The sequence below is a fragment of the Bos javanicus genome, chromosome 8 (genome assembly GCF_032452875.1).
Source record: "Bos javanicus breed banteng chromosome 8, ARS-OSU_banteng_1.0, whole genome shotgun sequence".
NCBI lineage: Eukaryota > Metazoa > Chordata > Mammalia > Artiodactyla > Bovidae > Bos > Bos javanicus.
In genome coordinates, this window is record NC_083875.1 from 25,853,312 (window position 1) to 25,876,464 (window position 23,153).

At 42.9% G+C, this 23,153-nt stretch overlaps 2 protein-coding genes across 9 annotated transcripts in view; one reads left to right on the forward strand and one right to left on the reverse strand.

The window, feature by feature from the left end:
* The window catches only part of SAXO1 (stabilizer of axonemal microtubules 1), a 141,428-nt gene extending 127,910 nt beyond the window's left edge, over window positions 1-13,518 (forward strand). For 2 of the 6 annotated variants that reach the window (XR_009737975.1, XR_009737974.1), the window contains 3 exons: window positions 7,168-7,241; window positions 11,264-11,456; window positions 13,421-13,518. The gene's annotated coding sequence lies outside the window, so the exon portion shown is untranslated. Of the gene's footprint in view, window positions 1-7,167; window positions 7,242-8,036; window positions 8,224-11,263; window positions 11,457-13,420 lie in introns of all 6 variants that reach the window. The other 4 variants (XR_009737978.1, XR_009737977.1, XR_009737976.1 and 1 more) reach the window with 3 other exon arrangements.
* Window positions 1,130-23,153, reverse strand: part of ADAMTSL1 (ADAMTS like 1) — a 1,109,873-nt gene continuing 1,087,849 nt past the window's right edge. For all 3 annotated transcript variants that reach the window (XM_061425212.1, XM_061425211.1, XM_061425213.1), the window contains 3 exons: window positions 6,398-6,507; window positions 5,396-5,616; window positions 1,130-3,749 (listed from right to left, as the gene is read on the reverse strand). In XM_061425212.1, the coding sequence (XP_061281196.1) occupies window positions 3,643-3,749; window positions 5,396-5,616; window positions 6,398-6,507 (438 nt within the window). In that variant the 3' untranslated portion in view covers window positions 1,130-3,642. The remainder of the gene's footprint in view (window positions 3,750-5,395; window positions 5,617-6,397; window positions 6,508-23,153) is intronic.

Genomic DNA, 23,153 nt, shown 5'->3' on the forward strand with positions numbered 1-23,153 from the left:
ATGATGCCCGCACCAGGGTGGCCACGTGTGTTGGCTCTCGCGCAGAGGAGCTGGGGCTGGCCTCATGGGGAAGGGCAGGGCTCTGGCTAAAAACCAAACTGCTCAGGTTTGAATCCTGGGTGACCTTGGGCTTCTCTGGGCCTCTGTCTACCCATAAGTCAGTGGAGATAATCATAGGGTTCATGTGAGGATTGAAATGTGGTAGTGATCTTTAGATGGGGGCCCTGATGAGGGTGTACACCCAGGATTTCGGCATGTAGTCACTATGCACTGTGCACGCCCCTGGGGGCAGGAAGCCTGACCCGAAGTGAGGCTCCTGCTCCTGAGTCTGCATACACCCCAGAGATGCCTGTGCTTGCTCTTCTTCCTGAAGGTGCTGCGGCTCCCGTCTTCCCTCTGCAGGCATACCATGCTTTATTGTGCTTTGCTCTGTCGTGGTTTGCAGATCCTCTGTTTTAGGAATTGAAGGTCTGTGGCAAGCCCACCCTGAGCAGGCCTCTTGGCACCAGTTTTCAAACATTTGCTCACTTTGTGTCTTTGTGTTACATTTTGGTAGTTCTCACACTGTTTCAGAATTTTCATCATTGTTACGGTGCTCTGTGATCAGGGATCTTTGTTCCTACTATGACTCGCTGAAGGCTCACCTGATCTTTAGCATTTTCTAGCAAAAAGGGATTTATCATTAAGGTTGTGTACATTGTTTTTAAAGATATAATGCTATTATAACACTTCATAGACTACAGGATAGCATAAATACAACTTTTATATGCACTGGGAAACCAAAAACTTCATGTGAATTCCTTTTTTTGTGTGTGATATTTGCTTTATTGCAGTGGTCTGGAACAAAATCCTAAATCTCTCTGAGGTATACCTATCCACAGGGCTGTAAATGAGCTGATTGTGAGAGGCAGCACTCGTCTCAATTTGCGGATATTTAGCTCCTCTGGGTTCACTTACAGGACTAATTCTTCCAGGCACGGGCCCCCCAGCTTTCTAGGCAAAGCCGAAAACTGCAATTCTTCCATTTTGGCTAAACTCACAGTAGTGGCTGGGAACCAGCCTCACCCTCTCCCCTCCTGCCCACAACAAGATAGGAAGGCTGAGCTTAATGGAGACTCGGACGACAAGATTTAAATAAATAAGCTGTATTATCTGTACAAAAAAAAATATATAAATACAGTTTTGTGTTTTAGAGGAGGAGATGCCTCCTCCCACATTCTTCAGCAGCCCTAATGACCTTGTGGTGCTGCTGAGTCACGATTCACAGAACAGACAGTAAATGTACATTCATCTCATGCAAGGAGGACGCTGTTTCCCACCCCACACCTCGGTCCTCTGAGCTCGCTCTGAAGGCCGTCTTCACCTGCTACAGCCTGACACGTGGCCAGGCTAGAGGACCTCCGCTGCTCAGGAAGTGTAAATACTGGCCACCGGGTTTCCAGAGCTGTTGAACTAGAAAGAACCAACCGCATTAGTACCAGTATGGAATCTGTCTTCCGCATTCCGTGCATGACTGTTGTGTCACAAACGAATCCCCTCTTATTGCCCCAGCATCCCGTGCCGACTATTACAATGTATTCTGTACACAGTGGGTGGATCCAGAGTTAAACATCAGCTTCTTCTAAAAATAGGAACAATACAATAATCGCCACTGAGTTTACAGGAACACAGCTGCAGGAAGTTAATAAAAAGTCCCCCAAATATTTTATTTTTTTTTTCTGGAAGACAATGTACAATTATTAATATTGCACTTTTTTATACAAGAAATCCTAATAAATATTCACAAAAGATATACAGACATAGAAGACATTCTCTTTTATTTTAAATAAAAATTACACTGATTTTTAGTAACATGATTTCTCAGAGCCCATTATTATGGTGAGGAAACCACCTTAACTGTCCACAGCTCACCTGGGGAGGACACAAGCATAATGTCTTCCCCCGACCCCAACTTTTGTTTCCAGGCTGGCTGGAAAACACAGCCCTGATGTCAGTGGTGGCCTCTGAGGTGAGTGGCATTTTGCGAGTCTGTATATGTGGCGCGGGGCAGTCTGTGTGAGGGGTGAGTGACTCTGGCCACCCTGCTCTGCTCTAGCTGCTACTAAATGGTGGCCATTGTGGTGGGGGGCAGACCAAAATCACTCGCCCCAAACCACTCTGCTGAACGAGCAATTTGCCAAAATGTCCCAGATTTTCAGTTTTGCCACTTGACTTGCTACTGCAGCCTCTCTACCATAGCTGACGGCATGACTAGGGTGTGGGGTGCGTATGCTGCTTTGCCCACACTGAATTAGCAAAACCGAGGTATATTAATTCTGGTGGAGTATATCATATTTCACTGTATAGAGGGTATGGCTGAAAAGCCTTCAGGGACCTTCGGGCAGCTTTAGTTACTCCTCGGCTTTGCTGCTGTGCCCCTTGGCCGCACCCACACCTCTTGTCTGAATACAGGGGCGGCTGTCATGGGGCTGTGGTCCCACCCATTACCTGGTCAGCTCTGGAAGGAAGTGGTTGCTCTGACCTAATGGATGCTCTGACAAGTTGATTAATGGCTTGGTTTTTGACAAGTTGACCCTAGTCCCTGGCCCTTCAGTGAAGCATTAAAAAACCTTATAGGTAGGAAACCCAGTCTATTCATGATCAAAACACCTTGGCCTGTGTCAGCAGTTAGTTCCGGGCTGGGGGACTCTTGATTTAGAGACACCAGGGGTGGCATGACTGCACAGCTAGGCCCTGCTGTCTCACCAGCTTTGCCCTGGGGGTGTGGGCAGAAAGTTCAGTGAGCCGCCTCGGGGACTCCTCTCCACCCTAGAGAGGGCATGGCTCCTGCATGCAGCCTGGGCCCAAGGGCAGAAGAGCTCTGAGCCCCATAGCCTCCCCTGACCCCGCAGAGGTCCACCAGGCATGTGGGCTTGGGGTTCAGAACCTCACCAGCTGCCTGCTTATTCCCTGCTGTCCCCTTCCCTCAGGAGCACACACCGCTCTCTTTGTGCTTCTGTCCCTGCCCTCCCTACTTCATTTTCTGCATCGCCGTGCACTTCAGCTACTTGGATTGGCTTCCCTTCACCCCCTACAGTGTTTTGAGTTCTTGTTGCTCTGACCCCTCGCCACCACCCCGAAGAGCTGAGTTCTGGGCTGGGTCTTTGGCATGGCTGGTGTTGCCCCTCCCCGGTCTTGACCATCCCTGGCCAGGAGAGACACCTTGGTTGTCCAGAGTCAACACCAATGCTTTACAAACTCTCAGGCGCCTACCCTTCTGCCCCTCTCTCTCGTCTGCTGTTGGCTCTGGCTCCCTGCTGTCCTGAGGGCTACGCTGGCCTCTTCCTGGGTCTCTCTGGGACCCAGGTTGGGAGGGAGCCAGCTGGCCAGGGGGCTCTGCTGGCTGGCCCGTTCTGCTCTGCAGCCTCCTCAGACCTCCATCCTTGTCCTGTCCCCTCATTCTGTCCTCCAGCCAACTGAGAGCAGACATGCTGGGGGCATCACATCTGGGGAGGGGGCAAGGAAGGAGGTCAAAGAGGGTTGTGTGTATAGGGGTGGGGAGGGGCAAATAAATAAATAAAATGAAGAAAGCTTAAGTTCTGTCCAAGGTGGTTGCATGAGTCCTCTGTGCGGCCAGGGTAGTGTTCTCGCCTCGCCCTGTCTTCATGCTTTGGCACAGGTTCCACAGCAGCGAGATTGGAACTGGTTGAGTTGGCAGAGTTTCAGCTGTTTCACCTTCTCACAGTACCTGGTGGTGTCTCTGCATTCCGCTGGGAAAGGGGACAGAAAGGAGATGTGAAACACAGACTTGTCATATCTGTGGCCACCAGGTGCCTTCTGGGGACAGACTCTTGTGCTAGAAGGGCCACCGCTGTCCAGCACCTCTGAACTGGCCTTGCTCTGGCGGAACTTGGCCATCTGCTCCCCAGGCTGCAGCTGGGCGCCAAATGCTGGGGCTCTGGGCCTTTCTGACGGCCCCCTTTCTTCCTGAGGGTGGTAGGGACTGCCTCACCTCCTAGGCAAGGTGCCCTTTTCCCATGGCATTTGGGTACCTGAAGCTCTTCCTCCTCGAGATGGTTCCCAGAAGGACTAAGTTCTGCTCCACTTCGGGGTGGGGGGGAGTGTGCAGGTGAGGCCTGCCTGTGGTGGCCTCATCCCCTGAACTGTGACTCTTCCCTTCCCTGTGAAGCTTTGGTTGCTGTACTCTCCCGCCAGCCTCTCTACTCTTTACCTACACTGGCGTCCTAGTTCAGTACCGGCACAGGCTACGTGGTTCTTCAGTACTGATGTGGACTGGGGCTGCACACATCAGTGGTTAACGCAGTAGGTCTCAACTATTTTCATGGAAAACAGTGGTTCTGAGTGTGGGAGCTGGCAAAGATGGGTCAGGCAATACCTGCTTGTGTAGAAGAAGCAGCGGGACTGTCTGTCTAGAGGATATCTCTTCAGCATGGGGAATCTGAGACTCAGTGAGGCCCTGACTGAGGAGAAACTGCACAGCAAGACTTCAAATTTTCCTATTCTTTGCCTCATGCTTTGTCTCTGTCCCTGGGAGGAAGCAACTCCGATGTATTTTGGGTCCAAAGGAAGAAAAAATAGGTCCCCACCCAACTGGGATACAAATGTGGTGCTGGGCCGAGGAGGAGGTTCTAGACTTGAGGGAAGGAATGACTATCAGACCCTGGGTATGGCCCCTGCATACCCAGGGTGGGGAAGAAGGGCGCGGTCATCAGGTCCTTGTTCTGTGGGCAGCAGACCGCAAGGGCTGCAGTGTCGGCTGAGTGGGAGCAGCTCTGTTTGCTACTCAGGTATAAACAGTGCTTGCTCCCCAAGAGCCACTGTTTAGCTGTCCTCTCTGAGTGTGTGTGTGTGTGTGTGTGTGTGTGTTAGTCACTCAGTCGTGTCCAACTCTTTGTGACCCCATGGACTATAACCTGCCAGACCCCAGGCTCCTCTGTCCATGGAACTTTCCAGGCAACAAGACTGGATGGGTTGTCGTCTGCTTCTTCAGGGGATCTTTCTGACCCAGGGATGGAACCCGGGTCTCCTGCACTGCAGGCAGACTCTTTACTGTCTAAGCCACCAGGGGAGTACCGCGGCCAAACTACTGTAGGTGAACTGGAGGATGATTTCATCCAGCGCTTAGCCAAATGCACCTGGCTCTCTCAGGGGCCAGTATGGAGCCCTTGGGCCACACCCAGCCATTCTCTGTAGCCTAGACACATGTATACACATCCTTGCACACATCTTTGTTTGCCTGCGTGCACCCCTCTGAAAATACCTGACTCCGGCCCTGGCTCAGGATCCCTGGGAAGGTGGGACTACGGCCCTGTGTTCAGGCTCGGTCCCTGGGACTGCCCGCTGCACCCGAAGCCTGGTGGGGAGTTGCAGACGGCTCTGTGGGGTTGGAACATACTGTTTTCGCAGGGGGTGATGTTGCAGCGCTGCCAGTTGGCTGGCCGAGGTCCCCAGGAGCACAGGTGGTCGGGCACTGCCTTGTTGGTGCGGGCGTGCACGCACTCCACGCGCCGGGACTGGAAACCGTAGTTGCCGCAGGTCGCCGTGCACAGGGTCCACAGGCTGACCCTCCAGTGCACGTTGCAGGCTTCTGACCAGCAGTTCTGGGTGCTCACGGGCCTGTGCCAGGGGAGTGGGAGTGGCAGGGTTAGGGTCTGCGCCTCTGGGGGCCGGATCAGGGGAGACAGCTGTGAACACACGGCTGTAAATCCGAGACTGTCAGGCGTCTATCAAGAACTCCCAGTGCTGCCAGCCCTGGGTTCTGATCTCTTTTCCTGAACGGCTGCAGGGTCTCAGAAGACCCGTTCCTCCAACTGGGCCTCTGTCTGCTCATCTCTACAGCGTCTCTGTCACTGCATGATCTGAGAATGAGCTCCACCAGGCTGGGGGCTGGCAGAGTTGTACTCAGGGCCTGGGACCTTAGGGGCGGGGGTGATGAGCCCTCACCCCCAGGGAAGGGAGGAGGAGAAGGGCTGGGGGCTGGGTAGGAATGGTAGGCGGAGACCTGGAGACAAGGGGCTCAGTGTAACTTCTAAAGGGAAGTGGACAAGAGGGAGAGGCTGGTGGAGCCCTTGGGCTCTGGTGCCCCCTTTGTGGACCTGACCTCCTGTCCACCCTGGGGCCAGAGCCAGTCTCTTGTGCCAGCTATTCTCCTCAGAAGAACAGCACCCTCTGTGCTCTCATCTCTGAACAAGGAAAGCCCAGCCTGGCCCATTCAATAAGCATGAGGCCACCCCGAGCTGTCTCCCTTTAGGAGTCCAGTGGTCTGGAGAGGGTGGAGGTAAAAGGGAAGAGTGTCTGACCGCTGTGGGAGGTTGGAGGAGACACGTCCACTCACCGTCGTCTTTCTGCGCTGTTGACACAAGGGCTGGGGAAGGGGTGGTCTGTGGCTTTCTCTTACCTTGGAAGGGCGCTGCACTGCTCTGATGATAAGGTGATGCCATCCAGCGTCTGGCAGAAGACTTGTCTGTGCTGCACAGCAAGGCGAGGCCCGATGCAAGGCCCATTGCACTGGGAAGCAGAAAAAGGTGACATACGTGTTAGCCAGCCATGGGACAGGCTGCCATGCCCAGGCTGCGTGGGGCAAGAGACCCCTGTGCAGGGGCTTGTTCGAGGTGGTCAGATCACTGATTTTGCCTCTCTCTAGGCCAATTTAAAGGTTATCCATCACATTTCCTTTTCCTAGTGCCACAGTGGGATGGTTAGCTCTGCTGAATTCTGTGAGCATTCTCCCACTGTTGTTGCTGTTTAGTTGCTAAGTCACGTCTGCCTCTTTTGTGACCCCATAGACTGTAGCCCACCAAGATCCTCTGTCCATTGGATTTCCCAAGCCAGAATTCTGGATTGGGTTGCCATGTCCTCCTCCAGGGAATCTTCCCAACCTAGGGACTGAACCTTTGTCTCCTGCATTGGCAGATGGATTCTTTACCACTGAGCAGATGGCTAATGGTGGTGTGGAGGTGGTCAGAGATGTCAGCTGCCTCCCAGGAGAACCATGTGCAAGCTGACTTGACACAGTGTGCTAGGGGTGTGGCGGTAAACTTGAGAGCTGAAGACCTCTAGACAAGATCCCCTTCCCTCCTCCAGTCCAGAGGGTGATCTGGTTTATTCTTGCTGAATTCATTAAAGTAATGATGATTTCTTTCCTTTCTCTGGTTTCATTTCCTCCAGGATAAACCAAAGGTGGCTGAACAAGATGGAGATGGTTAAGCTTTTCCCAGGGTTGGCAGAGCCAGCCTATCATGGTAAATATTCCCACCAACAGTGATGTCTGTACAATGAGAAAGCAGCAGGCCCTTAGCCAACATCTGCTATTTGAATAGGGTAAGGGGACAGATACCCCTTGGAGGTCATTTTAGAATGAAGGCTCTTAACTTGAAAGTATCTGGACTCCTAGGGATTCACAGGGGAGCTGTTAACCCTTAAAATTACAAGCGGAAATCCTGTTTTATTTTAAATTTTATTTTTCCTTTTTAGTCTTTGACCTCCTCACCTGTTATTTCCACACTCCACACCCTGCCTCTGGCAACGACCAATCTGTTCTCATCTGTGAGCTTGCTTTTTTTAAAAAACTATATGCCACATATAAGAGCGATCATATGGTATTTATCTTTCTGTGTGTGCGTGCGCCATCATGTAATTTTTGTGACTGCATGGACTGTAGCCCACCAGGCTCCTCTGTCCATGGGATCTTCCAGGCAAGAATACAGGAGTGGGGTGCCATTTCCTACTCCAATCTTTCTCTGTGTAACTTAGTTAACTTAGCATGCCCTTGAGGTCCATCCATATTGTTGCAAATGGCAAGATTTTAGTCTTTTTTATAGCTGAATAAAATTCCAGTGTGTGTGTGTGTGTATAAAGAAGATGTGTGTGTACACACATACACACATATATACACACACACACACTACATTGTCTTTATCCATTCAGCCAACAATGGATGTGTAGGTTGTTTCTATATGTTGGCTGTTGTAAATTATGCTGCAGTAAAACATGAAGGTGGAGATACATTTTCAACTTAGCATTTTCATTTTCTTTAGGTAAATACCCAGGAGTGGAATTGCCGAATCACATGGTAGTTTGAATCTTTTGAGGAATCTTGATATTGTTTTTCATAGTGGCTGCCCCAGTCTACATTCTCACCAACAGTGTAGGAGCCTCCCTTTTTCCCACATCCTCACCAACACTTGTTACTTCTTGGCTTTTCAATAATAACCATTTTGACAGGTATGAAGCTGTATCTCAGTGTGTTTCTGATTAGTATTTCTCTGATAATTGATGTTGAGCACCTTTTAATGTACCTTTTGGCCATGTGTATGTCTTTGAAAAAGTATATATTCAAATCTTCTGCTTATTTAAAATGGAAAAAAAAATTTGCTATTGAATTATATCAGTTCTTTATATATTTTGGATATTAAACCTTATTGGATATATGATGTGCAACCATTTTCTCATTTAGTAGCTACCTTCTCATTTCATCGATATTTCCTCTCAAGTATGATGTAGTTTCACTTTTGCTTTTGTTACTTCTGATTTTGGTGTCAGATTTTAAAAAATCAACACCAACACTGATGTCAAGAACCGTACCACCTATGTTTTCTTCTAGGAACTTTATGGTTTCAGGCCTTACATTCAAGTCTTTGCTCCATTTTTAGTTAATTTGTGTACATGGTGTAAGGTAGTGGTCCAATTTTCCAAACTACATTTATTGCAGAGGCTGTCCTTTCCCCATTGGATGTTCTTGGCTCTGTTGTTGTAAATGAATTGGCCATATATTTGCGGAACTAGTTCTGATTGCTTTGCCTTCATTTTACTTAGAACCCCGTGGGTTTCCTGACCTGGATGTCTGTTTCTTTCCCCAGGTTTAGAAATTTTTCAGTATTATATCTTAAAACAGGGTTTCTGCTCCTTTTTTTCTGGGACCTATATAATGCTGCAAGCCCTTTAATCTAGCTTAACTTACTTTCTTTCCTTCTCTGATTGGATGAGTTCTACTGCCCTGACTTCACATTTACTGATCCTTTCTTTGCTTCGTCTAGTCTGCATTAGAGGTGTAGTTAATGTGTTCTTCAGCTCTGTGACTTCTGTTTGGTACCTTCTTGTATTTTCTGTCGTTCTGTTGAATTCCTCATCTGTTCCCACATCTTTTCATTCACCCATGCTGAACTTCTAAAAGCTCTTGGGTGACGCCAATATCATTGGTCCATGAACCTCATGTTCAACAGTAACAAGGCTACGGCATTACAAAAAGAACAGGGAACTGCTTGATCTCAAAAATCTTTTTAGTAATTTTGCATTGGTGATATTGTTTGGATTGGCTTCAAACCATAGATTCCCACCAAACCTCCATATTCCTCTCCTGTAAGAATGAAAATGGTAAGTTTTTGACAAGAAAATTCTTTTGAAATAGTGTCACGCAAAGATCTATTCCTTCATTTTCCTATCTCTTTGAAGTCTGTGAAAACCATGCTGGTTTTAGTCGAAGTAGAACTAAGACCACCTTCTCAGTTCTAACAACCTGGCTTCATGTATAATTCAACTTTACTCTTTTTATCCAACACATTTATGAGGCACCTGTCGTGGGTAGGGAATGTGTTCCATAAAAGCATGTGTGAAGGAATGATGGCAAAAACAGCCCTGGAATGTTTACAGGAGAATTATATGAGAGGTAGAATTATATACGTGGCTGTAAAACACGTGCCACATCATGAGAAGTACTGTGTGCTGGCTGAGGAGTTTGGGTTTTCCTATGAATGCTGCTTTGTTGGGGTGGGGGAAGGGAGGCACCTAAAATGGTTTTTAAGTGGGAGTGTCATGATCAGAGTTACTCTTTAAAAAGATTATTCTGTCAGCAGTATAGTAATTGAGTTGAAAATTCTGGAGAGAAATCTAGGTAACGAATTGTGCTGAGCAAAATGAAGGCAATGGAAATGGAGAGGTGATTCTATGGAAGTATGATTCACATGGCTTCAGTGGTGCCTTGACTCTCAGGAGTAACAGGGAGCCAGCTGTCTCAGGTTTAAGGACTGAAAAACTAGGTAAGCATTTGTTTTGAAGATGTTTGTGACATATGCAAATATGTATGTTCATTAAGCAGGGGGGTATATAGATCTGTGACTGAAAAGTTGAGCTGCGCTGAACACTATCCATTTGAAAGTCGTCAGTACACGAGTGGTGGCTAGGAGTCACAAGCAGTATAACCCAAGGGGAGGGAAAGCATGAGATGGAGACAAGGCTTAGGCAGAACCTCAAGGGACACTAATTAAACTGCGGGAAGAGGAGAAAGAGAGAAAATGTATTCACAGAGACCAATAAAGGAGTTTCCAGAAAGGAAAGGGGGTCAGTGGTATCAAAATCAAAATGCATCAAAAAGAACAAAGAAGTGGCCAGGATCCAGGGGAACTTATAGGCTGCACTGGTGATCCTGGAAAGGGCTGTTTCAATGTGGCAGTTGGCACTGAAGTCAAACCAGCAATGAACAGAGATACAAATGAGAGAGGAGGAAATAGGGCTCTTAGACGCACTCCTTCAAGAATTCCTGATTGTGAGGATGTCAGCAAAATGGCAGGGTAGGTAGCTCTAAGTGCTTATTTGCACACAAACATCAAAAAGCTGCCAGAAACTGGCTAAACTAATCTTACAGGAATTCTGAAAAAGTTAAAGGCCTACAGCAACTTAGAAATACCCAATAAAGAAAAATCCGTCTTCAAAACACTAGGAAAAATTGTAGTGTTTTGAGAGAACACCCAGTGAAATCAGTGAAGGTGTGCATGCTGCTGTTGCTGCTAAGTCGTGTCAGTCATGTCTGACTCTGTGTGACCCCATAGACGGCAGCCCACCAGGCTCCCCCGTCCCTGGGATTCTCCAGGCAAGAACACTGGAGTGGGTTGCCATTTCCTTCTCCAATGCATGAAAGTGAAAGCGAAGTCGCTCAGTTGTGTCTGACTCTTAGTGGCCCCATGGACTGTAGCCTACCAGGCTCCTCCGTCCATGGGATTTCCCAGGCAAGAGTACTGGAGTGGGGTGCCATTGCCTTCTCCGGAAGGTGTGCATAGGCACAGAGAAAGTGTATTCAAAGACTGGGAGGGATGTCTGTTTTTTCTAGTGCCCAAACCCCAGCAAGGCAGTTGTGGTCTAGATGTAGTAGCAGCAGCCCATTTTTCTTCCACCATCTGTAGGGAGCAGAGAAGATCCTATTTGCAGTGTGCAGTGTTCTAACCTATCAGAGGGCTACCTGAAGGACTGGTCTCTGTCTCTTCTAACTCAGGTGTCAAGTGCCATCCCCTATGTGTGAAAGTTGCAAGGGGAGTATGGACACTTGGGGCAAGAGATCACAGATGGAGACATGCAACAGACTACCTAAGACCCTGAGGACAACCTGAGGTGAGACCACCTTGGAAATTAAGACGTTCAAGAGCAGCTGTATAAAGAGGAATTATGAAAGTCAGAAGCAGGCCCAGGTAAGACATATGCTCAGAAAAGACCTCAGAAGACCTTAAGGTTTCATCTCAGGCTGATCCCTAGGTTCAGAGAACACCCAGCTAATCAGTGAAGGTATACACAGGCACAGAGAAAGTATATTCAAAGACTGGGAGGGATGTCTGTTTTTCTCAATGCCCAGTTTCCTGTAATAAGTCATAAGCACATCAAACAAATAGGAAATCATGGCCCATTCAAGGAAGAAAGTAAAGTGGCAGAGCCAGCCCTAAAGAAACACAGCATCACATGTATTAAAGACTTCTTTAACACAGCTGTCACAAACATGTTCAGAGATCTAAAGCAAAAAATGAATAAAGAAAGGAAATCAGAAAAATGTTATGTGAACAAAATGAGGATATTGACAAAGTCAGAAATTATAAAAATAGATATGGAGCCAAAAAATACTTATCTGAATTGAAAATTTCACGAGAAGAGTTCTACAGCAGGTTTGAGGAGACTGAAAAAGCAATTAGCAAGCCTGAAAACAGTTCAATTGATGTTATTGAGTCTTAGGAGCTCAAAGAAAGAAAATGAAGAAAATGGGACCAACATACGGATTTTATCTCTATGAATCCTAGGAGGAGAGAGGAAGAGGCAGGGAAGTCATTTGAAGGAATAATTGCTGAAAAAATCCCCAAATTTGATGAAAACTACAGACCTGAGACATTATAATCAAATTGTCTTACAAAGAATTTTGAAATTGACAAGATAGACTCATCAGGTATAAGAGATCCTCTCAACAAGCTTAGCAGATGATTTCTCAGCAGAAACCCTGCAGGCTGAAGGTAATAGAGTTATATCTTTAAAGTGCTGGGGAAAAAAAAAAAAAAAAACCAAACAACTATGTACTTAGAATTCTATATCCAGTGCAACTGTCATTCAAAAATGAGGGTAAACGTAAGATTTTTCCCAAATAAGATCAGCGGGAGTTCATTAACCACTATACTTGACAGTAAGATACATGAGAGACCCTTAGGTTAAAATGAAAAGATGTGAGACAGTAACTCTAAACCATATGACATGGCCAGAAAATATAAATACATGTTGAAATATAAAAATTGGTATTATACTTTTGTTGTGTACACTTTTTATTTTCTGTAGGATTTAAATGACAAAATGCATTAAAAATGATTATAAATCTGTTAGTTGATATACAGTGTATAAAGATGTAACCTTTATATTATTAACATAAAGGGGAAAAAGGTTCTATAGGAATAGTTTGTGTGTGCTTGAAGTTGCTATAAATCAAAATTAGACTGTTATAACTTTAGAATGTTATATGTAAGTCCAAGAGCAACCACAAATTAAATATTTGTAGACTGTATTCCAACAACAACAATAAAAAAGGAATAAAAAACATCACCTAAACACAAAAAAAGGCAGTAATGAAAGTAATGAGCAGGAGAAGCTGTAAGACACCTAAAACAAATAACAGTGGCAAGAGTAAGTTCCTCCTTATCAGTAATTATTTTAAATGGAGAAAAAAACCTCTCCAATCAAAAGGCACAGATTGGCAATCTATCTACAAGTGACTCACTTTTTAATATAATTTTAAAAATTACAGTGTTGTGCTTCTGGTATATAGCAAAACGATTCATATATGTGTTGTATATATATCTTTCATATTTTCATCATAGGTTGTTACAAGATATTGAATATAGCTCCCTGTACTGTACTATAGGTCCTTCTTGTTTATCTATTTTTAAAATTAATTAAAATTTTTATGTATATTGGATATGAGCTTCCCTGGTGGCTCAGATGGTAAAGAATCTGCCTGCAATGTAGGAGACCCAGGTTCAATCCCTGGAGAAAGGAGTGACTACCCACTCGAGTATTCTTGCCTGGAGAATTCCATGGACAGAGAAACCTGGTGGGCTACAGTCCATGGTCTCAAAGAGTCGGACATGACTGAGTGACTAACACTTTCATTTTCATTCATTTTCAGAAGGAGGAGAGAGAGGAAAGGATTACAAATATATTTGGTGAAATTATGGCTGAAAACTTCCTGAAATTGAAGAAATTCCCACACAAAATGAACCCAAAGAGATCCACATCAAGACACATGATTTCAAGCAATAAAACAAGAGAGATGGACTTGGAGGTATTATGCTAAGTGAAATAAGTCAGAGAAAGACGAATAGTGTATGATATCACTCATATGTGGAATCTGAAAAATATAAGAAACTAGTGAATGTAACAAAAAAGAAACAGACTCACAGATTTACAGAGTAAAGTACTGATTACCAGTCAGATGAGTGAAGGGGAAGGGACAAAATGGTAGGGAATTTAGAGATAGCAACTATTATGCGAAATAAGCTATGAGAATATATTATATAACGCAGGGAATATAGCCAGTGTTTTGTGATAAATATCAATGGAGTATAGCCTTTGGAAGTTGTGAATCACTCTTATACGTCTGTAACTTTATATAATATTGTACAGCAACTATATATTTCACATTCACATGATTGATTAACAATGTTGTGTTAGTTTCAGGTATACAGCAAAGTGATTCAGTGATACATATACATTTATCTATCCTTTTTCAAATCCTCTTCCCATTTAGGTTATTACAGAGCACTGAACAGAGTTCCCTGTGCTATACAGTGGGTCCTGTTGGTTATCTATTTATTACTTTTCACAACCGGAGTATAATCGCTTTACAATGTCATGTTAGTTTCTGCTATACAACAGTATGAATCAGATACACACCCCCACACATCCCCTTCTAGGTCGTCAGAGCCCTGAGCTGAGCTCCCCGGTTATACAGTAGCTTCTCACTAGCTATTTGTTTTACACATGGTAGTGTTTATATGTCAGTCCTACTCTCCCAGTTCATCTCACCATCGCCTTCCCTCTCTGTGTCCAAAGTGTCCGTTTCTCGATTCCTGCCCTGCAAATAGATTCATTAGTACCATTTGTCTAAATTCCATATATACATTGCTGCTGCTAAGTCGCCTCAGTCGTGTCCAACTCTGTGCGACCCCATAGATGGCAGCCCACCAGGCTCCCCTATCCCTGGGATTCTCCAGGCAAGAACACTGGAGTGGGGTGCCATTGACTTCTCTGATATATGCGTTAATATATGATATTTGTTTTTCTCTTTCTGACTTACTCTAGGTCCATCCACATCACTACGAATGACCCAGTTTTGTTCTAGAGTAATATTGTGTACTCAGAATATTAATGGCTGAGTAATATTCCATTGTGTATATGTAGCACATCTTCTTTAGCCATTCCTCTACTGATGGTCATTTGGGTTGCTTCCATGTCCTGGCTATTGTAAATAGTGCTGCAGTGAACACTGAGGTGTATGTATCTTCAAAGTATGGTTTTCTTGGAGTGTATGTCCAGTAGTGCAATTGCTGGGTCATATGGTTTTATTTTTAGTTTTTCAAGGAACATGCTGTTCTCCATAGAGGTTGTATCAATGTACATTCCCAGCAAGAGGGTTCCCTTTTTGCCACACCTTCTCCAGCATTTATTGTTCATAGATTTTTTTGATGATGGCCATTCTGACCGGTGTGAGGTGAGATCTCGTTGTTTTGATTTGCATTTCTCTAATAGCTAGCAGTGTTGGTCATCTTTTCTTGTGTTTGTTGGCCATCTGTATGTCTTCTTTGGAGAAATGTCTATTCAGGTCTTCTGTCCATTTTTTGATCAGGTTGTTTGTTTTTGTGATACTGAGCTGCTTGTATATTTTGGAGATTAATCCTTTATCAGTTGCTTCATTTCCAAGTATTTTCTCCCATTCTGAGGGTTGTTTTTTTGTCTTGTTTAATTAGGTCTCATTTGTTTATTTTCATTACTCTAGAAGGTGGTCAAAAAGAATCTTGCTATTATTTATGTCAGAAACTATTCTAGCTATGTTTTCCTTTAAGAGTTTTATAGTTTCTGGCCTACATTTAGGTCTATAGGCCATTTTGAGTTTACTTTTGTGTATGGTGTTAGGAAGTGTTCTAATTTTATTTTTCACATGTAGCTGTCTGGTTTTCCCAGCACCACTTATTGAAGAATCTGTCTTGTCCCCACTGTATATTCTTGCCTCCTTTGTCAAAGGTAAGGTGCCCTTGGGTGCTTGGGTTTATCTTTGGGCTTTCTATCGTGTTCCATTGATCTACACTTCTGTTTTTGTGCCAGTACCATGCTATCTTAATTACTGTAGCTTTGTAGTGTAGTGTGAAGTCAGGGAGCTTGATTCCTTCAGCTCTGTTTTTATTTTTAAGACCGCTTTGACTATTTGAGGTCTTTTGTGTTTCCATATACACTGTAAAAATTTTTTTGTTCTAGTTCTGTGAAAAATGCCATTGGTAATTTGATAGGGGTTACATTGACTCTGTAGATTGCTTTGGGTAGTATAGTCATTTTCACAATATTGATTTTTCCATCTAAGAACATGCTATCTCTCTCAATTTGTGTCATTTTTCTTATAGTTTTCATCTTGTTTTTTTTAATAGTTTTCTGCATACAAGTCTTTTGTCTCTGTAGGTAGGTTTATTACTAAGTATTTTATTCTTTGAGTTGCAGTAGTGAATAGGATTGTTTCCTTAATTACTCTGATTTTTTTTGTAGTTAGTGTATAGGAATTTTGTATTCCGCAGCTTTACTAAATTCATTGATTAGCTCTAGTACTTTTCTGGTGACATCTTTAGGATTTTCTATGTATAGTATGTTACCTGCAAACAGTGACAGTTTCAAAAAACTGAAAACATTTCCTCTAAGATCACAAAGAAGGCAAGGATGTCCACTCTTGCCACTTTTATTCAACATGGTTTTTGAAGTCTAGTCATGGCAATTAGAGAAGAAAAAGAAATGAATTCAAATAGGAAAAGAAGACTGTCAGTCACTGTTTGCAGATCTACAAGGCAATCTGCTAAGATTCAATGCAGTCCCTATCAAATTATATTGCAATGGCATTTTTCACAAAACTAGAACAAAAAATCTTAAAATTTGCATGAAGACACAAAAGACTCTGAATAGCTGAAGCAGTCTTTAGAAAGAAAAAATAGTTGGAGGAATCAGGCTTCCTGTCTTAAGATTATACTATTAATACAAAGGTACAGAGTACGAAAGAATATGGTACTGGTACAAAAACAAATGTAGATCAATGGAATAGGATAGAAAGCCCAGAAATAAACCCATGCACCTATGGTTGATTAGTCAGTGACAAAGGAGGCAAGATTACACAATGGAGAAGCGGCAGCCTCTTCTATAAATGGTACTGGACAGTTACATGTAAAAAAAACAAAAGCTTGGATACTATAAAACTCTTAGAGGAAAACACAGGCAGAATCCTCTAACATAAATTGCAGCAGTATCTTTTTGGATCTACCTTCAGTGAAAATAAAAATGTGCTGTGCTTAGTTGCTCAGTCATGTCCGACTCTTTGCAACCCCATGGACTGTAGCCCACTCTGTCCACTGGGATTCTCCAGGCAAGAATACTGGAGTGGGGAGCCATTCTCTTCTCCAGGGGATCTTCCCAACCCAGGGATCAAACCCAGGTCTCCCACATTGTGGGCAGATTCTTTACCATCAAAGCCACCAGGGAAGCCCAATAAATGGGAACTAATTAAATGCTTTTGTGCAACAAGGAAAACCATAGCCAAAATGAAAACACAACCCATAGAATGGGAAGAAATCTTTGTAAACAATGCATCCAACAAGGAATTCATCTCCAAAACACACAAAAATAACAACTCAATCAAAAAACTGGCAGCTCTAATTAGACATTTCTCCACAGAAGAAATACAGCTGGCCAAAAATCACAAGAAAAGATGCTCAACACTGCTAATTATTACAGAAGTGCAAATCTACAAAAAATAAATGCTGGAGAAGGTGTGGAGAAAAGGAAGCCTCCTCTACTGTTGGTGGGAATGTAAATTGGTACAAGCACTATATAGTATGGGGATTTCTTAAAAAACTAGGAGTAACCACCTTAATCCCACGCCTGGGCATATATTTGTAGAAAACCATAACTCAAAAAGATACATATATCCCATTGTTCATTGTAGCAGTACTTACAGTCGCCAAGACAAAGAAACATCATGACTGTCCACTGACAGAGGAATGGATTAAAAAGAAGGAAATAATATCATTTGTGGCAACATGAATGGACCTAGAGATTATCATAATAAATGAAGCAAGTCAGAGAAATACAAATATTATATGATATTGCTTGCTGTGGAATCTAAAAAAGATACAAAATGAACTTATTTTCAAAACAGCCTCATAAAGGGGAAAGGTGGGGGAGATAAGGAGACTGGGATTAACATATACAGACTATATAATCAACAAGGACCTATTGTATAGCACAGGGAGCTCTACTTGATATTCTGTAATAACCTATATGGGAAAAGAATGTGGAAAAGAGTGGATATGTGTGTGTTTGTGTGTGTGTATATAACTGAATCACTTTCTGTACACCTGACCTAACATAACATTGTAAATCAACTATTCTCCAATATAAAATAAAAAGGAAGATTTCAAAGAACCTAACCTTAGGCCTTAAGGAACTGAAATAAGAAGGGCAAACTAAATCCAAAGCTAGCAGAAGGAAGGAATAGAGAAAATTAGTGGAGTCAAATGTTTGCTGTCTCTAAAGATCTACAAAATAGACAACTTTTAGCTACACTGACTACAAAAAAGAGGACTCATTATTAAAATCTGAAATGAAAGTGGTAACAACATTACTGATTTTATAGAAATAAAGATGAAAAGAGTACTATGAACAATTGTACACCAACAAAGTGGGTAACCTAGGGGTAGTGGACAATTTTCTAGAAACATACAACCCACCAAGAGTGAAAAGTATGACTAGATCTATGACTAGTAAAGAGATTGAACCAGTAATTAAAGACCTCCCAACAAAGAAAAGCCCTGTACCAGAAAGCTTCACTGGTAATTCTTCCTGGTATTAAAAAAATAATTCATACCAATTCTTGTGAGACTCTTCAAGAAAACTGAAGGGGAGGGAACACGAACACTGCCTAATTCATTCTATGAGGCCAGCATACCAAAACACTATAATAAAACTAAAGAACAATTTCCCTTCTGACTATTGATGATGAAATCCTGAACAAAATACTAGCTAACCAAATTTAGCATAATAAAATGATTATATGCCGCGAAGTCATAGGATTTATTTTTGGAATGAAAGGATGATTCAACATATGAAAATCAGTCACTGTTCTATAATACCATATTAGCATAATGAAGAGAAAAAGCACATGACAAAATCCAACAGCTTTTCATAATAAAACATAAAAAACTAGGAGTAGAAGAAAACAACCTTAAAATAATAAAGACCATACACGAAAAACCCACAAACATCATCCTCAATAGTAAAGACTAAAAACTTCCCCTAAGATGAACAAGAATGCAATATTCAGCATTCTTGTACATATTATTGGAAGTTCAGAGCAATTAGGCAAGAAAAAAGAAAACCATGCAAGTTGGAAAGGTGAAGAAGCAAAATGACCTCTGTTCAGTTTACAAAGATACATAAAAACTCTTAAAATCCCAATAAATGACTTCATAGTTGAATACAAAAATCAACATTTAAAAACCAGGTGTATTTCTATACATGATTGATGAACACTCTGAAAAGGAAATTAAGAGAACAATCCCATTTATAATAGCACTAAGAAGAATAAAATACCTAAGAATAAATCAAGAAGTGAAAGACTTATACATGGAAAACTACAAAAAGAAAGTAGTCACATAGCTGGAACAATCTGAGAAAAAAACAACAAAGTTGGAGATTTTGTACTCCATGATTTCAAAACTTACTATAAATTTGGAGTAATCAAAACAGTGTAGTTCTAGCTTGCAGAAAGATATATAGACCAATGGAATGGAATAGAGAGCCTAGAAACAAATTCTTGCATGTATGGTCAGATGAAGTATGCCAAGAGCTTTCAATGGGGAAAGGACAGTCTTTTTGACAAATGGTTCTGACAAAACTGAATATCCACATAAAAAAGAATGACGTTGGAGCCTTACTTTACACTATATAAAAATGAACTCAAAATGAATCACAGACTGAAATGTAAGAGTTAAGTGTAAAACTGAAGAAAACAGAGGAGGAAGAGCTTCATGTTCCTGGATTTGGCGATCATTTCTTGAATATGACACTGAAAGCGTAGAAAACAACAAAAATTAGATAAACTGGATATCATCAAAACTAAAAGCTCTTCTTTATCAAAGGACACTATCAACAGAGTAAAAAGGCAACCTACAGAATAGGAGAAAAATCTGATAAAGGATTAATATTCAGAAAATATCAAGAAGTACAGTTGAACAAAACACAAAGCCTTAAACAGACATTTCTCTAAAGAAGATCTGTAAATGGCCAACATACACATGAAACTATATTCTACATCCCTAGAAATTAGGGTAATGCAAATCAAAACCACAATGAGCTACTACTTCACATCCACTAGGATGTCTATTATTAAAAACCCAGAAAATAACAATCATTGAAAATGTGGAAAAACTGAAACTTTTGTGCACTGTTGGTGAGAATGTAAAATGATATAGCTGCTATAGAATACAGTATGGCGGTTCCTCAAACATTAAACACAGAATTACCATATGATTTAACAATTCCACTTCTGGGTATATACTCAAAAGAATGAAAGAAGACACTTGAATACATATTTATACATGCATATTCAAACTAGTGTTATTCATAATAGCCAAAAGATGGAACCAAACCCATACATCCAATGAGAGATGTATGCATAAACAAAATGTGCTATATACTTAACACTGAACTATTATTCAGCCTTAAAAAGGAATGAAATTCTGATACATGCTGCAGCATAGACGAATCTTGAAAACATTAGTAAAAATGACACAAGGCAGTTACAAAGGGACAGATATTGTATGATTTGACAAGTATGAATGTATAGTCAAATTCATAGAAATAAAGTAGAATAGTGGCCACCAGGGACTGGAAGAAAGGGATAATGGGGAATTATTGTTTGATGGGTACAGAGTTTAGCTTGGGATGATGAAACAGTTTTTGAAGAAGCATAGAGGTGATAGTTGAACAACCATACAAATGTACTTAATGTCACTGAATTGAAACTATTGTTATGTATACGCTACGCTACGCTAAGTCACTTCAGTCGTGTCTGACTCTGTGAGACCCCATAGACAGTATACTCACACATACTCACACAATACCAGGCTCCCCCATCCCTGGGATTCTCCAGGCAAGAACACTGGAGTGGGTTGCCATTTCCTTCTCCAATGCAGGAAAGTGAAAAGTGAAAGTGAAGTCGCTCAGTCGTGTCCGACTCTTAGCGACCCCATGGACTGCAGCCTACCAGGCTCCTCCATCCATGGGATTTTCCAGGCAAGAGTACTGGAGTGGGGTGCCATTGCCTTCTCCAATTGTTATGTATATTTTATCACAATAATTAAAAAAAGGATTTTCAGTTGTCAAGGGGCTATTTTTATATTTTCCCTACCCCTGTGTGTTTGTGAATAGTAGTGTTGCACTGGATCCTCAAAGCCTTACTCTTTATCTTCTGAGTTCACGCTTTCTAGCATCACCTGCTCAAACAGACGTGGTTGGCGAGACTGGTATATTTGGCCATAGCAGGAGCAACAGTACCTGGCTGTGGACATAGTTACCTGACCTAAGAGGACTGCTTTCACCTAATATCCTTTTCCTTCACTGGTTCATATCCTTCAAAGCTCTCTAAACATCTGATGAAACCTGGAGCCTCTTGGTAAAAAGTGTCAATAACCACAAGCTTTAGGGTTCCAGTTAAAAATGGTGATATAGGAAAATCCTGAACTCACCTCCTTCCACAGATGTAGCCAGTCTACAGCTACATATGGAAAAATTACTTCTAAAACAATCCTAAAGGCTGCCGGAGTGACAACCACACATCAGGCAAATGAGAAAACTACATCAAAGCAGGTAGGAGGAACTGAGACATAATCTTGCCATAAACCCGGATAAAACTCAATACTTAGAGCCTCTCCCCAAGGAGCGAAGGGTTCAGACTCCACACTGGATACCTTAACTTTTGGAACCTGTATCTGAGAGACAAGCCCCCCAAACATTCTAACTCGAAACACTAATGGGGCTCACGGCTTTCATCCCAGAACTCTGAGACAGCTGGTCATACTCAAAGAAAAGGAAGGTCACCTGCTTATATTAAAGCATCGGCCTGAAAGCAGACATCTCACTTAAAACACAAATCTAGAAGCCTGCTGGAGCATTCTCTAGGTCTGAGACTCACGGGCACCATTGTCACACAGTCCTTTTGCCATCCTCCAGAGCACCAGTGTCTCCTAGAAGGGAGTTTTCACATGCATTTGGTGCCTTAGTCTTTGTGGTTGCTGCCCAGAGGAGGCCTCTTGACTGCTTGGTCTGGATGCTAGGGGAGTTTGAATTCTTGGTCTCAAGGGAGTGTAATAATCAGCAAGGAGCCCACAGCCCTCTCTGTGGTCCTGATTTTTTTCAGTTGCTGCTAGGAGACATCACTACATAGGCAACTCTGGAAGCCAGTGGAGCCTTATGCTTCAGATTCTTAAACAGCTATCACACCCTCCTAGGGCTCAGGAGGAGGTAAAAAACACAGAAGCTTGGTATTTCTGTGAAGGAGGCCTCTTAGCTAATCATCATGACTATAGCCTGACTGGTAGACTTCTAATTAAACTTGCATCTAAAGACTGACTGTTGTCAATGTATGGCAAAACCAATACAATATTGTAAAGTAATTAGCCTCCAATTAAAATAAATAAATTTATATTAAAAAAAATAAAGACAGACTGTAATTTTCTAGAGACTTTCCAGAGACTTCAGAGGGTAGGCACTAAACTTGCACCCTCCCTCTGCTGTGCTCCAGAGCACATATTTTCTGGAGTGGAACTTTCCATGCAGCTGGCACCCTGATTTTTATGTCTAGCATCCTGGTTTTTGCAGTGGCCACTCCAGGGATGCCCCTTGATTGCCTGACTTGGGTGGTCAGGGGAGCCTGCATTCCTGTGTCCCATGGGACTGTGGCAATCAGATACCTAGTTCTTGGCAGGCTACCACCCCTAGGGCACTGTGCAGACAGCAAGCCGTGGCACATCCCTTTGGCTTTCTGTTTGTACTGGAACTCTGGCTTGAGGGGCAGGCTCCAGGTTTGGCACACATCTAGTGGACTACAAGACTTTCTCAAGGAACGTAGGGTGTGGATGTGGTCTTTGGACAGTCCCTCTGCATTGCTCCAGCATCTCCCAGGAACGAGCTTATACTCTCATCTAGAGCTTCAATAGGACCTCCCGGCTGGCTCAGACAGTACAGTGTCTGCCTACAATGCGGGAGACCTGGGTTCGCTCCCTGGGGCAACTGCCGTTCAAGGAATACTACCCCATCACTGGCCAGTGGAGCTTACACTTTCAGTCCCAAAAGACTATATATATCTGTGTACCTTGGAAGTCAAGTTCTCCTGCAGCAGCTTTTAACACATGCATACCCATGGCTGATTCATGTCAATGTATGGCAAAGACCACTACAATATTGTAATTAGCCTCCAATTAAAATAAATTAATTACAGATAAAACAAAATGAACCTTGATGCTGAGATCCTCTCCTTAGGGACACTGACAGGTCTTGGTGTATCCTCAACCACTGGGAGCTTTTAAAAATATAATAGGCTGCTTGGACAA